Source organism: Xiphias gladius, chromosome 21 (assembly GCF_016859285.1).
Source record: "Xiphias gladius isolate SHS-SW01 ecotype Sanya breed wild chromosome 21, ASM1685928v1, whole genome shotgun sequence".
Lineage (NCBI taxonomy): Eukaryota > Metazoa > Chordata > Actinopteri > Istiophoriformes > Xiphiidae > Xiphias > Xiphias gladius.
Genome location: NC_053420.1, coordinates 6,546,651 through 6,561,003, shown reverse-complemented (window position 1 = coordinate 6,561,003; position 14,353 = coordinate 6,546,651). Strand labels below are relative to the sequence as shown.

The following is a 14,353-nucleotide window of genomic DNA, read 5'->3' as shown; positions in this document are numbered from 1 at the left end:
GCTAATGTACGTTATTTATCTGGTGTGACTACAACGTTATCACTTGAGTTTAACCACCTCAGGATAATGTGTGAACACTCCCAAGTCGGAATATGGGGCGTTTTTCCTGTCCTTCCCGTTCTTGCTGACATTGTGAGGGTGCAGCATGAAAGCCAGAATATCTTGGCGTCCGCTGCTCCAAATTTATTGGAGAATTTATTGGAGAGGCTGCGGAACATTTGCTACTTACCCAGGAAGAAAATGATTCAGCAAAAAAGAGCTGCTTAATGGAAGTGCTAGACTGAATCCCTGGCGTACTCTTAAATGTGACTAAGCACAAATAATGATGCCGATGTAGGACATGATATTACTGATAAAAAAAATATAAATGAAAGACAGCAAACAGTATCTGGACTGAAACTGGACTGACACTAGTCCACCCTAGTTAATTCCAACAGTCAATCATTGTGTGTTTGCCCTCAATCTTGCATTTAGGTTTCACCCAGTTTTTTTTTTTTCTCTCCGTCCCTCCCTCTCTCTCTGCAGTGACAATATAATTACACTTTCTTCATTAAAGTGAGTCATTTCTTGCGTGGAGGACACGACTACGGCTGTCCTCTGATTACTAAATGGAACAGAGCAATGATCTATGGAGCCATTAGGGGAACGGGGTGGAACTAATTTCAATCCTGGAATGGACCGATGGCTGCGAACACACAAACACACACGCACGGAGGGATCAAAAGATGAGACGGCGAGAGAAATAACAAACAGAAGCTTGACGGCCATTTTCTGGCCTCGTACGAGCTCTGACTGAAATCTAAACTGATCGTCTTTCACCATAAAATAATTCGTTTGTCAACCAGAAATGGCTGTTTGTATTAATTGTTATCAGTCTACTCCGATTAACCAACTTCTTTAATAGTTCAGTGATTCCTTTTGGTTATCTATAGATTTTTTTGTTCTTTTTTCAGTTTTTTTAAATCAATCTGCATTATTACTGATTATCCATCGATACACCTTACCCAGAATTATAAGAAATAGTATATAATTCATGGCCTTGCCCGGTTACACTACAGTCACCTGAAGAGCAACCGACCCACACTAAACATAAACAGTGACTTTCTACATGGCGGGTCTCAGCCTGATGTGAAAACATCTGATTTGCAAACAGTAAGACAAATTAAAAGTACGATGTCGTGTCATAGTTCAGCGATAAAATCGTATAACACACACTTGGTCACACTGACCGGCAGTAGAGTAACTGGAGCCGGGGTTTGGTCCAGTTCAGAGGCAGTTTAGCATTTAGCACAAGGGCTGAGAGTGTCAGGGTGTGTAGAAACTAAGCTGAAGAAACAAGACCTGCCTTCAGCTGCTCTGCTCCCCTTTTCTGTCACCCTCCTCTGTTTCCATGACAGTCTAGTTTGCAGTTACGTCATTTTGAGACAAGGTTTGTAAAGGTTCAGGGCCTACCATGCTGTTATCTTATGTTTCCCTGTGTACAATTATGCAGTGAGAAAAATAATCTATTTGAGTGAACGAGGCAAAAATTTGCTCTTCAACCCTAATGAAGGAGTCAAAATTAGATTTTTATGACGCAAGGCACGACAGGGTCACAGGATTAGATAATAATGCAGCACATTCATTTGTTGATACTGTACATTGGTGATGCAAATCGTCAAACAAATTTACAAATCGATCAGATACCAAGAACCAACTTAGACACATTGAACCCGGGAATTTTGGGAGCCCCTGTAGGTCTGGGATCCCTGGGGCCGATTGCCAGCCGCGCCCGGTTGATAAATCAGCATTGCAAATCATTCAACTGAATGAGATTTAAATCACACCACTCTTTTTATTTAGTGGTTCCCAACCCCCGGGCCGTGGACCAGTGCCAGGCTGTGGGACATTTGCTACCGACCCAAGAAGAAAATGATTCAGCAACAAAAGGGGAATAAGAACTTTGATATCCAAACCTTTGAGCTTTTAGTGTTCTTGGCAAAAAACTAAAACTGAATCTAAATTGCTCCAAATCCTTGGCAATAGACTGCATTTTGACTCTTATTAAACTAGGAGTTTTACATTTTGATTCAGTCTGGTTTGATGTGTTGGACACGTCTTACCTTCTATAGGTGACGTTTTCAGGCGGCGGCAGATGCCCTGCACGTCTCCGTACGTGTCCCGTATCTTGTTGACGGCCTCGGCGCTCCGCAGGTCCATCAGGCTCCTCAGATCCGTCATGGCCACCCCAAAGTCCCCATCGTGGTTGCCCTCGGCAACTGAATTCCCCGGAGGGTGGTCCGCTGTGTTGTTGGCCATGTCGGTCCTCTTCACAGAAGCGTAGGTGTTGTTAGTGTAGTTGTTGTTCCTCCGAGTGTCTTTGTTAAACTGACCTAAACGTCGGACTGGGTCGTCGGTTCGGAGGAATTGCGGGTAGTGTACTTCGCACAGGAGGCAGGCAGAGGAGACGAACACTGAGGTTAACTCCTGACCTGGACGTGCATGCTCCTCTCGGTTACCAGGGAAACAGGGGAGTAAACATGTTCCTCTGGGTTATTGCTGAGGAGGAAACAGAAAGAGGCAAACAGGTTTTTATAAACCAGATCCAGACAGGAAACAGTCTGAACAAACAGCAGCCAAACATCACATCATCAGCCGACAGATCGGTTCAGGACTTCCTTTGAATTTTACTAATTAATAGCACAAAGACTAATTGGGTCAATTAGAGGAGACTTTCTCATCTCAGATTATTAAAGGAGTCCCCTGAATCACTGAGGTCATTATGATATAAACTGATTATTGGTTCGCGCTGCTCCTCTGAGGCACATGATTGGATATCTGCTCTCCTTGAACCGTCTGCTCTGAGTTTGTGACCGATGGAGAAACAACAATATACTTTTTTTTTTTTTAAAGTATAATTTCCTATTTTCTCTTGTTTGTGGGTGAGTCACTTTTCATCCTTCCACATCAACCCACAGTGCATCACTGGAAAATTAATCAGTACATCAGTTAACACACAGATCAAAGGTCTAACAGGAAAGAAAATAAAGCAGCGGCGATTATGAAAATAATGAAGAAAAATTAAGTATTTCCTTGGATTGTCACACGGAAATGAGAAATCCCCGGAAGAAAACATATACAACCTCATGTACCCTAAAGTTGAGCCTGCCTGGCAGTTCATCATCCCCTCTGTAACTGGGTAAATCTATAAATCCTCCCTCCTCTGCTCTCACTGTGCGTGCAGGTGCAAAGCCACACGGCAAGCTAAACACACCTCCAATAAAACCCGAACGCAGGAGTTACCCTTTCGATTCATTACCTGCAGCAACTGTAAAAGCATTACTGAATGAGAAGTTCAATTATAGTGATTACAAATCAGAAAAAAGATGAGATGCCATGATCAAGACTAAAGTTGCTGTAAAAATAGTTACAAGGACTCACAGACACTTTGTCCTGCTGATGAAGAACCAGGAGTTGGGACTGAATACACGACAACTCTCCAGTGTGGGATTGTGTGTGTGTGTGTGTGTGTGTGTGTGTGTGTGTGTGTGAGAGAGAGAGAGAGGGAGGGGGAGAGAGCGGGAGTGTGAGAGTGCGTGGCCAAAGTGTGACATTCCAGCCCATCACCATAGATTATGTAAATTCACATCAAAGGCTGTCCTCCATTTTTCACTGTTTAGTGTTCTGTCATGGACACACACACACACACACACACACACACACACACATACACACACACACACACGGCGTCACAGCCTGTTAGAGAAGTACTGCTGTTACCAGTGCTGCTGATACATGTTTGGTCCGAGCAGGGTTCTCCATGGTGGTGGTTTGTAATACAGGTGACAAAGGCAATTGCCTCGGTGAGCGGTTCTCAAACTGGGAGGTGGCACAGAGCCATTTTGAGAGCGCGTCGGATCGAAAGAATCCCAGGCTCTTTTCCGACATGTGAGTACGTCACATCGGTGTCTTCATCAAGCAATTACAGCGATGGCTCTCTGTCATTCAGATATACGGCAGGTTGCTTTGATAAATGTTCCTCACAGCTTCTTTCAGACATGAAAGGACAGTTATGGAGAGAGCCAAAACGCTGTTCGTGCAAAATTTGGCACCTGCTGCACAGAGGGAGCAGCATCCCTGCGGTATCGTTGATTCGAAAAGTTGACTGATCTGAAGTGAGAAGAGTGTTTGCTGTTTTCTCACAGGCTGCATCACTTCTACACCTGTACAATCTAATGCAACAGCACAGCTACAAATATCCATAGCTATATCTTTATGAAGCTCATAATGTTCTGTTTTTGATGACATTGTCAGAAATGTTCAAATTATTATTATTATTATTATTATTATTATTATTATCATCATTATTATTACTACTGTTGAGGTCATAGTCAAAGGTGGTGTTGTACTGGGCCACATTATAATGACGTGCATTATACCTCTCAGTATAATGCAGTGCAGCGCAGTACAACGCCTTCTCTATGAATTCATTGCTAAAACATAGGTTTTAATCAACACCTCTGTGAGACTGTCAACAAAAGCTGTACGTGTGTACAGGGAGTGTATTTTAAGTTTTCATTAATTACCACTGTGAGTTGGACTGTCCTTGAATTCCCATTTGCTCACGTGCTGTATGAATAGTAAGGCGTTTTGCCGGATATTTATTTATTCATCCATGCAGGTGGCATGAAAGCTGAAACAGTAAAATGGCAGACAGTTGGTCTGATGACTATATTCTGTTGTGACTATGCAGCTTTTTTTTTTAATTTAATTTGACTCGTTTTGACCTCGTTTGCCTCGGTTGCGCTGCGTGGAGGAAAAATAAGTCATTTTTATAGACTGATTCGAAATGAAGCGAATCTCCTTAACGATAAAAAAATTGGCTCATTCAGTGTTTCATAGTTTATTTAACTGATTTTATTTTCTTTGAGCATATCAGCTGGTACTTAAGTAAGAAATCACATTACTCGTAGTCAGAAGAACACGACCCGCGCGTCATTTCTCTCTGTCCACATTTAACCTCGTGCTGCTGCAGCCTTTAGTGAGGACATTCGTGTCAGACTTGTGTCACGGTGAAGTGTTACGGAAATGTCACAGGTCGGACCGTGTAAGATTTTCATCGCGACTTTTACATAAAAGCGGCTCAGGTGTTCTACTAAGACATCGGCCTGATCAGTCAGAACATTAGTAGGTGCAGATGAAAGGAGCTTGATTCATGGAACAACAAACACACAACAGAACTCTGATGCTAGAGCGATATCAAGTTTCAAGTTTGCAAGATTTATTGAGACTATTATTACTTATTAAAATTTTTGACAGGTAAATGAATCGATTAGTCGATCAACAAAACAAAAACAAAAAAAAATAATAAAATATTTGCTGTTTTGTTTATTCTCAAATATGAGGATTTGACGTTTTTGTTTTTCACAAATGATAGCGAACTCAATATCTTTGGATTCTGGACCGTTGGTAGGGCAAAACATTTAAAGACGTCGCCTTTTTCTGTGAGAAATTATTATGGGCATTTTTTCAAATTCTCTGGCAATTTACCGACAAAACGATGGATCAATAAGTCGAAAACATAACTGTCAGATTCAGAGCAGCGTAAAAAAAAAAAAAAGTCATTGCATTCTCCACCGAGTCATAGCTCAAATCTGAACACACAGATATGATACATAGGGGTTAAAGTGGGCCAGAACAATCTGTAATGGTGTTCTGGCACCTTTGATTAATCAGTAAATAATCCGATTAGCAGTTTCGTACATAGCTAGAAAAGGCTGGAGAAACTGCGGTGGGATTGCTGGCTTCTGGAAAAGCTGACGCTTAACTGCGTGGCTGGCTGCTAAATAAAGGCTGTAGCTGAGCCCCGTTGCTGGAAAGGCCGGAAAACTAATCTGCATTGTTGGCATAAATTTGTATGAGGGAGTAGATGGAAGTTGTCTGAAGTGAAAAAGGGCTGAAGGATGCAAAACAGCCCATGAAAGGAGTTTATCTGGAAAAAATAAAAAAAAAAAGCAAAATAAAAATTTGCTGACCGGTATTAAGTCTAATTGAATAATAATATATAATACAAATATAATACTGAAACAGTACAAAAAGCCATTTAAAATAGGGCTGCATCTGCCGATTATTTTCTCGATAATCAAATAATCATTTCATCCAAATTGGTCTATAGTGGTCTTTTCCGCCATTTTAGCATGAAAAATTACTTTAACGATTAATCAATTATCAAAATAGTCGGTGATTATTTTTCTGTTGATGGACTATTTGAGAATTTGACTAAAACATAATTAAAAAGGTTATTTATCGTGGGTGCAAACGCGCCAGTGTAGCTGGCAACGTTGTCACTTCCCGTCTCGGCCCTCTCGGAGACCAGAGACAGTGAACCAGCTTGTTTTCTTAGCTAAAAACCCGTAGGAATCCTGAAGCCCGCCTGCCGTCACGCCAGCATTACTCGAAGAAAATCGTGATCTCGTATTGTTTTTTGGCCCTGCGTTTATTTTAATAACACAAGTAGGCTACTTCTTCGTGGACATTGGACGATTGTATGTGTATGATAAAAAGCTGCAATGTAAACTGAGATTTGATCATTTTAGTTCTTTCATTTTTGCTTTTTGTTTATTAAGGCCTATTTAGTTATTATTCTTCGTTTGGGGTACGGTCTGCCTGGGGACAAAGTCTGACCATTTCATTACCGAAAAGGGCATAATTAATTTTTTTAGCCCTACCATAGGCCTGAGACAAAATATTTATTCTGCTGACATTTAGGTATTTCATTGCACTTTTACAACTAATTTGCATGGCCTAGTTTATGTGCATTATCTTGTGTTAAAAAAGTTCTTTTACGTCAGTGTTTGAAATAAAGCTGCTTTTGACTTTCATTGTTAACCACATACAACCCGTTCATGGATAAACATCCTAATAAAGCCGCATTAGATTCAGAAAAAAAGCCGTTATAGCTTATGACTTCATAACTTCTGATCTTGTCTCACAACCATCATGTTTGAGTGAGGGTTATTTTTCATCAAGACAGTTTTCTTAATTTACCGTGTGTGTTTGGATGGATGTTGCGGAGAAGATTCGTTGAGGCGGAAAAAGACTGATAAGACCGCTGTGCAGTGGAAAATATGATATAGTTCCTGATTTCTCATGAAGGTTCCTGGAAAATTGCCATAAGGAATCCATTTCTTGTCAGTTCACGTCCAACTTTCTTCAATTCCCTTTATTTTCTATTTCAAAGAGTCTACTGAATTTTTTAATCTTCCTCATATCAGGTTTCACAGAGTGTTCTATCAATACGTGTGTGTGTGTGTGTGTGTGTGTTATCTTAAACAGACCAGGACAGTTGCCCTCTCTCTCTCTGCTCAGTAATTATCCGTCTGTTCACTGACCATAAGTCGAGTCATTATTACGACAAGACAACAGAGAAATTAAATGAAATAAACTGCCTTCAGATGTTATCACATTCATGCTTGTTGTGCGGTGCTACACAAGTAGTTGGTGATGTCACTGTGACAGAACGTGTTAATTACAGATAATGAGATTACTTAATTATACAGGCTCTAAGAAGAGGAAATTGGCAACTATTTAGTTAGAACGCACCAAATAGGTACGTAATTGTACATGAATTATTCAGATTCACACTAAAGTAACAGAAATGGTTAGTGTGCTCTGATTGTTCATGGAAATCATGATAATACAGTCTGAAAAAACATTAATAATAAAACATTAGGTTTCCAGAGAACTATTAGCAGCCATTTTTTTCATGTCATATCAGGTAAAATAACAGTTTTCTGGCTTCACTTCAAATAGTATTTTGTTTCCCTTTTTTGGATTAAAATTATTTTGCTCTTCTTTTTTTTTTTTTTCCACTGGAAAGCTGAGTCATATCCTTTGAGACAACCCCACTTTTCTAAATGTCACTATATAACCTCAGAGGGAATAGAAATGATAACATGCTGATTGCATAGAGAAGTAACAATTTGTGTACTTGTAAAGAAAACACTGGTTCACTGTCTGAAGTCTGGATCAGTCTTTTCTGTGGTAAGACAAAAAAAAAAAAAGAAATATTTGTCAAAAAAATGACCAGTGTTTTATGTATTTCGTCAGCACAGGAAGAAAATGCAGGTGAAAGCCGGGAAGGATGCCATGGGCTAGAGATGTCCCGGTATCCCAGTTTTAATATAAACCACAGTGAAACATTCTAAAGAAAACAACACCACCAGCTTCTACAATCGTGATTATGGCTGTTTTCAGAGGGCATTGTTCACACAGCACCTTGCTCCTGCCATTAGTCACAAGGGAGCGCCTTTTTTTTTTTTTTTTTTACACAGCAGTGGCTGCGGGACCAGAACAACCAGGCTCCTCGTCTGTCTCAGGCGAGCTACTCTGGCCATGACCTGCTATGCTTGTACTAGCTGGTCTACTAGCTGCTGAAGTGCGGCTCGTTCATCGGGCCTGAGCCGCAACGTTTATTGGGACTGGAGAGGGAGCATGCATTTTACATGAGTAAGAACGAGGAAACCCCCTGCATCCAGATCACACACACACTGTTACTCCTCACAGGTCAGCTTTAACTCTGGCCTTGGTATTTGTTGGTAGGAATGCCGAGATGCTGTGCATACGTTTGAGTGGATCTAGAGGTTTGTAAAAACCCTACATACAGTTGTATGCAAGAGTTTGGGCAAATTACATATTTTGTTGATTTTTGAAGTGAGAAGAAAGAAGTAAATAGAACCCCTGCCACAAATAGATATTTAAACAAAATTGCCTTTCTTCAAATGTTAATACACTGCTACTTTTGTTTCATGAATCCAAAAAATATTTGAAAAATTACACAGTCTAAAGACCAAATTGTTGACAATAAGGTGAGTACAGGTTATCGACGGCGTGCAGGAATTTTTTTGTTCTTTAAAAGCTGTTAAAGCCCCACAGAAATCGGAAAAGACAGAATCTCATCGAATATAAGAGACGCAAACATTCAAAGTCATTTTCAGTCAACTGTCTTAAACCTCAAAACAAACAACCTGCTTTTGTCAATGGTGTTTTGTATGTTTGTTCGTTTGCTGAGTCCAACAGAGCTTCAATATGCAGCTCACAGCTCAGTTATTAAGGTTTGATTCAATCCAAGGCGATCACAGTTTTAAGTAATACAGTCGTATTTTCAGGAAGGTTTTAAGATCGTGATGGTGATAATACCGTTTTTGATATTTTCGGCCAAAATAATTGAAGGATGAAAATTTGATCCTGGCACATCCAGTGGAATTTCACAAATGTAATTCTCTCACACACACACACACACACACACACACACACACACACACACACACACACACATTTATAAATTGTTAACTACAGCACCACACCCATTTCAGTCCAAAGGTAAGCATACTATTTTTAGGCCTTAATGACACACCTTCTGACACACACATTCACCTTTTCTTGCTTGTCATGTGACTGAGCGTATATGTGGATGTTAGGCTATGACGAGCAATTGTTTGATTAGCGTAGACTAGATTAACACACACTCCACCAGCTATGCCACACTGTCACTCAACACTGTGCTTAACCGAAGCATTAGATCATTGAGAGAAAATACGGGTCGCGTGTGTGTGAGAGAGAGAGAGAGAGAGAAAGGAAAATGACTTGTAAAGACAGGAGACAACGCGACAGAGATGAGTTCTGAACTTCATCTCATACTGAAAACGCTTCTTACTGTTTTCACGGTTTTATTTTGGACCATTTTCACACATCACTACAACAAAAGTACAGTGTTCATCAGTTCTCGACAACAGCTGAGCTTTCTTGCTGAAAAACACCAAAATTTTTTAAAAGAGGCTGAGGCTTAGTAGACAGGTGAGTCAGACAGAACAGGTACAACCGGATGGTGATAGGACTGTGATCACCAACATCTGCACTTTTGCAACTGTTTGCACCATGTGATAATCTTGAATTACAAAATATTATGGCAAACGTTTTTGACTATATGACCAAATCGCTTCCGTTAGGGACCGTTTTTGAATATTTCCCTATAATTCTGAAACTCGCTACATGAGAAGTACTGGAGCTGAAACACATACAGTACATTTATATCTTCATATATATGCAGATAAATAAAACAAAGTCACACCTACATTTACGAAGGCCTGTCAAGTACATCTAATATGGCCCCTCAAACCGCTTTTGGACGTTGTGCTACAGCTCATGATGGAGTGACTTCCTGTTTACATAGTTTACATAGTTTTGGTGCTATAGATGTTTCCTAGCAACAAATTCACCCATAAGGGTAAAACTTAACTTTAAGTCTCCTTATATAGCATTAATAAACAGTATAAAAGCACTTAATGGTTTATAATACTATAATATATCTGTGCGCAGCTGCAAGGATGTGTGTAAGTTTTTTATTTACAGTATTTGTCAACAATTATAACTTCTCCTATGAAGACATGTTTTTTTATTGTTACAGATGTGTTTTACTATATTGTCATTTATTACCTGTCTATACAACAGCCTCCAATTGTTGGTGCCCACTGGAGGGGTTATAGTTGTTGACATATACATTAATAGACACTTACATCTTCTTACAACAACATTATAGTGCACATTTTTATATACTGCTTATAATTGGTAAATAGGGGGACTTAAAGCAAAGGGTTGCCCACATAACTAAAGTTTTCACTGGCTAAGATCTTAAGTTTAACTGAAACTAGGTAGTTGTTACGAAGAACTGAGGAAGAAGTTTACACACAAAAGTGATACGAATCAGTTACACATCGCTAGCTAACAACCAAGTCCTGGCATGTCTGATCGGATAAGTTCACTTAACATCAGTGACGTTTGTCATTTAATGTCAGTGTCATTTAACCAAGTCCCTGAAAAGACACAAAGAAAGAAAGAAAGAAAGAAAGAAAGAAAGAAAGAAAGAAAGAAAGAAAGAAAGAAAGAAAGAAAGAAAGAAAGAAAGAGAAAAGGAGCGATGAAGACAGATAGAAAGGGTACCTATGTACAAAAGGAGAGAGATGAAACTGACACTTAACCTTGTTTGATAATTCATCCATGTAATTCTGCATTACTCTATGGTTTATTTGTGAAGTGGAACTACACTGCAGACTGAATCAGGCTTGTGCCACAAAATAGGCCAAAAAGAAACCAACAATGAGAGCTCGACAGGAAGTGATGTCAGGACATTTAGCTGTCTCTAAATATAGATGGAGGATCTATGTAACCATAAGACAGAGTTTCAATATGTGTGTGTGTGTGTGTGTGTGTGTGTGTGTGTGTGTGTGTGTGTGTGTGTGTGTGTGTGTGTGTGTGTGTGTGTGTGTGTGTGTTGGTGCAAGAGACAGTGTGTCTGTTCGTTGTCCATCTTATCTGTTTGTTATTGACTCCAGATGAAATTATGCTGCAGCCACCATGTTGCCAGCCACTCAGCTTATGTGTGTGTGTGAGATATGATAAGCCTGTGTGTGTGTGTGTGTGTGTGTGTGTGTGTGTGTGTGTGTGTGTGTGTGTGTGTGTGTGTGTGTGTGTGTGTATGTGTGTGTGTGCAGAAAATTACAGAAAAACAGAAAAGGCCAAGCAGAACACATTGATTCATGTGTGTGTGTGTGTGTGTGGGTGGGTGGGTGAACCAGCAGAGGGGACAGTCTATAGTCCTGGACTTGGTGTCTCTCGATCTGTCTGTGGACACTCTCTCTCTCTGTCTCTCCAAAATCTTATGCTGCTTTTGTTTCCTCACAGGAAACAAAACATTTATAATTTATGCTGACATTATTTGTGTGGTTAACTGAAGCCTTAAAATATTTCACATTTTGTTTTAAGACTAAATCTACAAGCATCCTGTCCCATGTTGTATTAATACGTTGTGGGATGAATGGGGGAGATGGAAATATTCCCGTATTTACGACCTGTGAGTGTTTAATGTCATCAGACAACTCAAGACAGTTGTATGACTGCAGAGTTGGTCGTGCATGATGGCGGATTTTCCATCCATAGTCTCATAAATGTGTTTTCACTGTGGAGCAGAGGCTGGTGGAAAAGTCAAGAGAGAGGAAGACGTTTATCAAATTTTTCTTTCTGTTTTAGCGTTTCATTGTGGACAGAGATGTTTTTGAAAAACACCTGAAAACATAAACATGCAGGCTTTTCACATGTAAACAGTTTTTAAAATAATCTGTCTCAGTGAGGACATGATGTGTTTTTTGGCAGAGTGCACTGTGTATTTGTCAGAATTAATGTGAACAAACCTAAGGAGCAGAATGATTCACACTGATTATCATCACATCCATCATGTTGTTATCATTAGGACATCAGATGTGCATTAACATACAGCAGACTGAGTACAATTTTTACATGTAAAACATTTAATTAAAATTAAATTTTAAACTTTCTGAAGGGAGTTTCATATGTGACAAAGAAAACAGTTATTTTACGTAGGTGGTTGTATTTGTGAGCTGTAAACTAGGACATATTTTCTTTATTGATTGATCCAACTATGTCTTTTAAACGATTAATTATCCTTCAGTCTACAAAAGAAAAGGTTTTCCAGAGTTTTCCTTTGTCCAACCTCCAGTCTAGACTTCTGCCCGACCCAAAGATAGATTTAGTTTACACTCATATAAAAGAGTGAAGCAGAAATACTCAGAATGGAGAAGCTGGTTGGAGTTTTGACAGATAATATTAAAGGTAATGAATCAGTTGTTAAAAAGCATTGCAGATTATTTTTCCTGTTGGTTGGCAAATCAATCAATCATCTTATCAGTTCAGCTCTAAAGGCATTACATGTGACAGCTGTGGTGAAAGCAGCGAGCACCCTTGACTAGGGACTGAATGAACACCCGAAATAGACACGGAGGAAACAAGCACCTATCTGTCAACACCAGACCAAAACAATTCACAGCATGTGTCAGGAGGGGGTCAAAGGTCATCGACCATGAGTCAGCAAACTGCCGGAGAAAGACCGAGCAGGTCATTCACATCCGACACCAGAGGCTACCTTTCCCCTCATATACAACCACCTGTCCTCATGTGACTGAAGTCCATGCCTTTCCTTGAAAAAGGCTGCGGGAAATGGTCGAAAGCCCCGGAAAAGGATAGTAATTATGGCTGTGTCAGCACTTGTGTACCTTTCTGTAGCTGCAGTTCTAAGTGAACTTATAGACCAAAATAAATACCGAACGATCAATGTAGTTCAACATATTCACATATTTCCACTCAGGTTTGTTGTGACTGTCACAGCCCAAAATTAGTTTCCAGTTCTTTTCTGACAAAAAAGAGGGGGGCAGGAAATAGCCCGGGTAGAGTAGTAGACATACAGTGTGCCAGCAGGCCAACAATCTCATTCCACAAAGCTGTAAATTACATAGCTTCTTATAAAACACTTGACCTCCTTTGCTGTCTTTACAGTCACTGCAGCCAATCAGCTTCCCTCCTTCTCTGCTGCTTGGATTAGTGCAACATGCAGTTATAACACAGGAATATATAAACGACATTATTTCCTGGAACAGAGGTCAGTCCCAACCCTTGCGTTAAACTGGCTGGTCACTGTAGGGCCTTATATATATGCGTCAGAGTTCAATACGGCTGAACTCAAAGCGAAGGAGGCAGGGCAATTTGCGTTCTTCAGCTTCAGGAGGGTTAACATGTTGTGGTACTTTTTTGCCCAGAATTCAGGTTGTTTTGAGGTTTTAGTCAACAAACTCTTTTCTAAACAATTTGACTTTCTGTGGTCTCTAATTTTATATTTCAGGTTAACAAAAACCACAGTCCAGCTGCAGTTACTGACATATTTCCGTTTCAGATTATATAGATACAAAAATTAATTGACTGAGGATTTCAAAATCTCTTCTCTCTCTCTCTCTCGCACACACATACACCACACACACCCAGACACACTGCATTAGTTTCAGGTCGTTAAAAAGGTTTGATTTTTCTCTCTTTTCATTATCCTCCATCAGACTCTTCCCCTTGTACGGCTGCTGTTATCCCCCTTCCTCTTCCTCCTCTCTGCTCTCTGCCTCTGCAGACACACCTGCTCTGCATACTAAAGCAGCCTGCACCGCCCTCAGACACACACACACACACACACACACACACACACACACACACACACACACACAGACGGGCTGCTGGCCTCACCCTCCACACAGAGAGGAACTTTTTTTCTTGTTGCACCCAGCAACAGATCACACAGACACAATCCCACTGAATCAAGTCACAGTGACTCCACACAGACATTTCCACATGCAGGGTACGTCAAACAGCCGACACCGAGCCGCAGCATGTTTGGTCTAGACGACGGTGTGTGTGTGTGTGTGTGTGTGTGTGTGTGTGTGTGTGTGTGTGTCTGAGGGAGAGAGTGCCGCAGCATGAGAAA

At 40.3% G+C, this 14,353-nt stretch overlaps 1 protein-coding gene across 2 annotated transcripts in view; it reads right to left on the bottom strand.

The window, feature by feature from the left end:
- The window catches only part of LOC120783271 (plasma membrane calcium-transporting ATPase 1-like), a 103,894-nt gene that overhangs the window by 62,511 nt on the left and 27,030 nt on the right, over positions 1-14,353 (bottom strand). For both annotated transcript variants that reach the window (XM_040116142.1, XM_040116143.1), the window contains exon 2: positions 2,103-2,538. In XM_040116142.1, coding sequence (XP_039972076.1) covers positions 2,103-2,298 — 196 coding nt within the window. In that variant the 5' untranslated portion in view covers positions 2,299-2,538. The remainder of the gene's footprint in view (positions 1-2,102; positions 2,539-14,353) is intronic.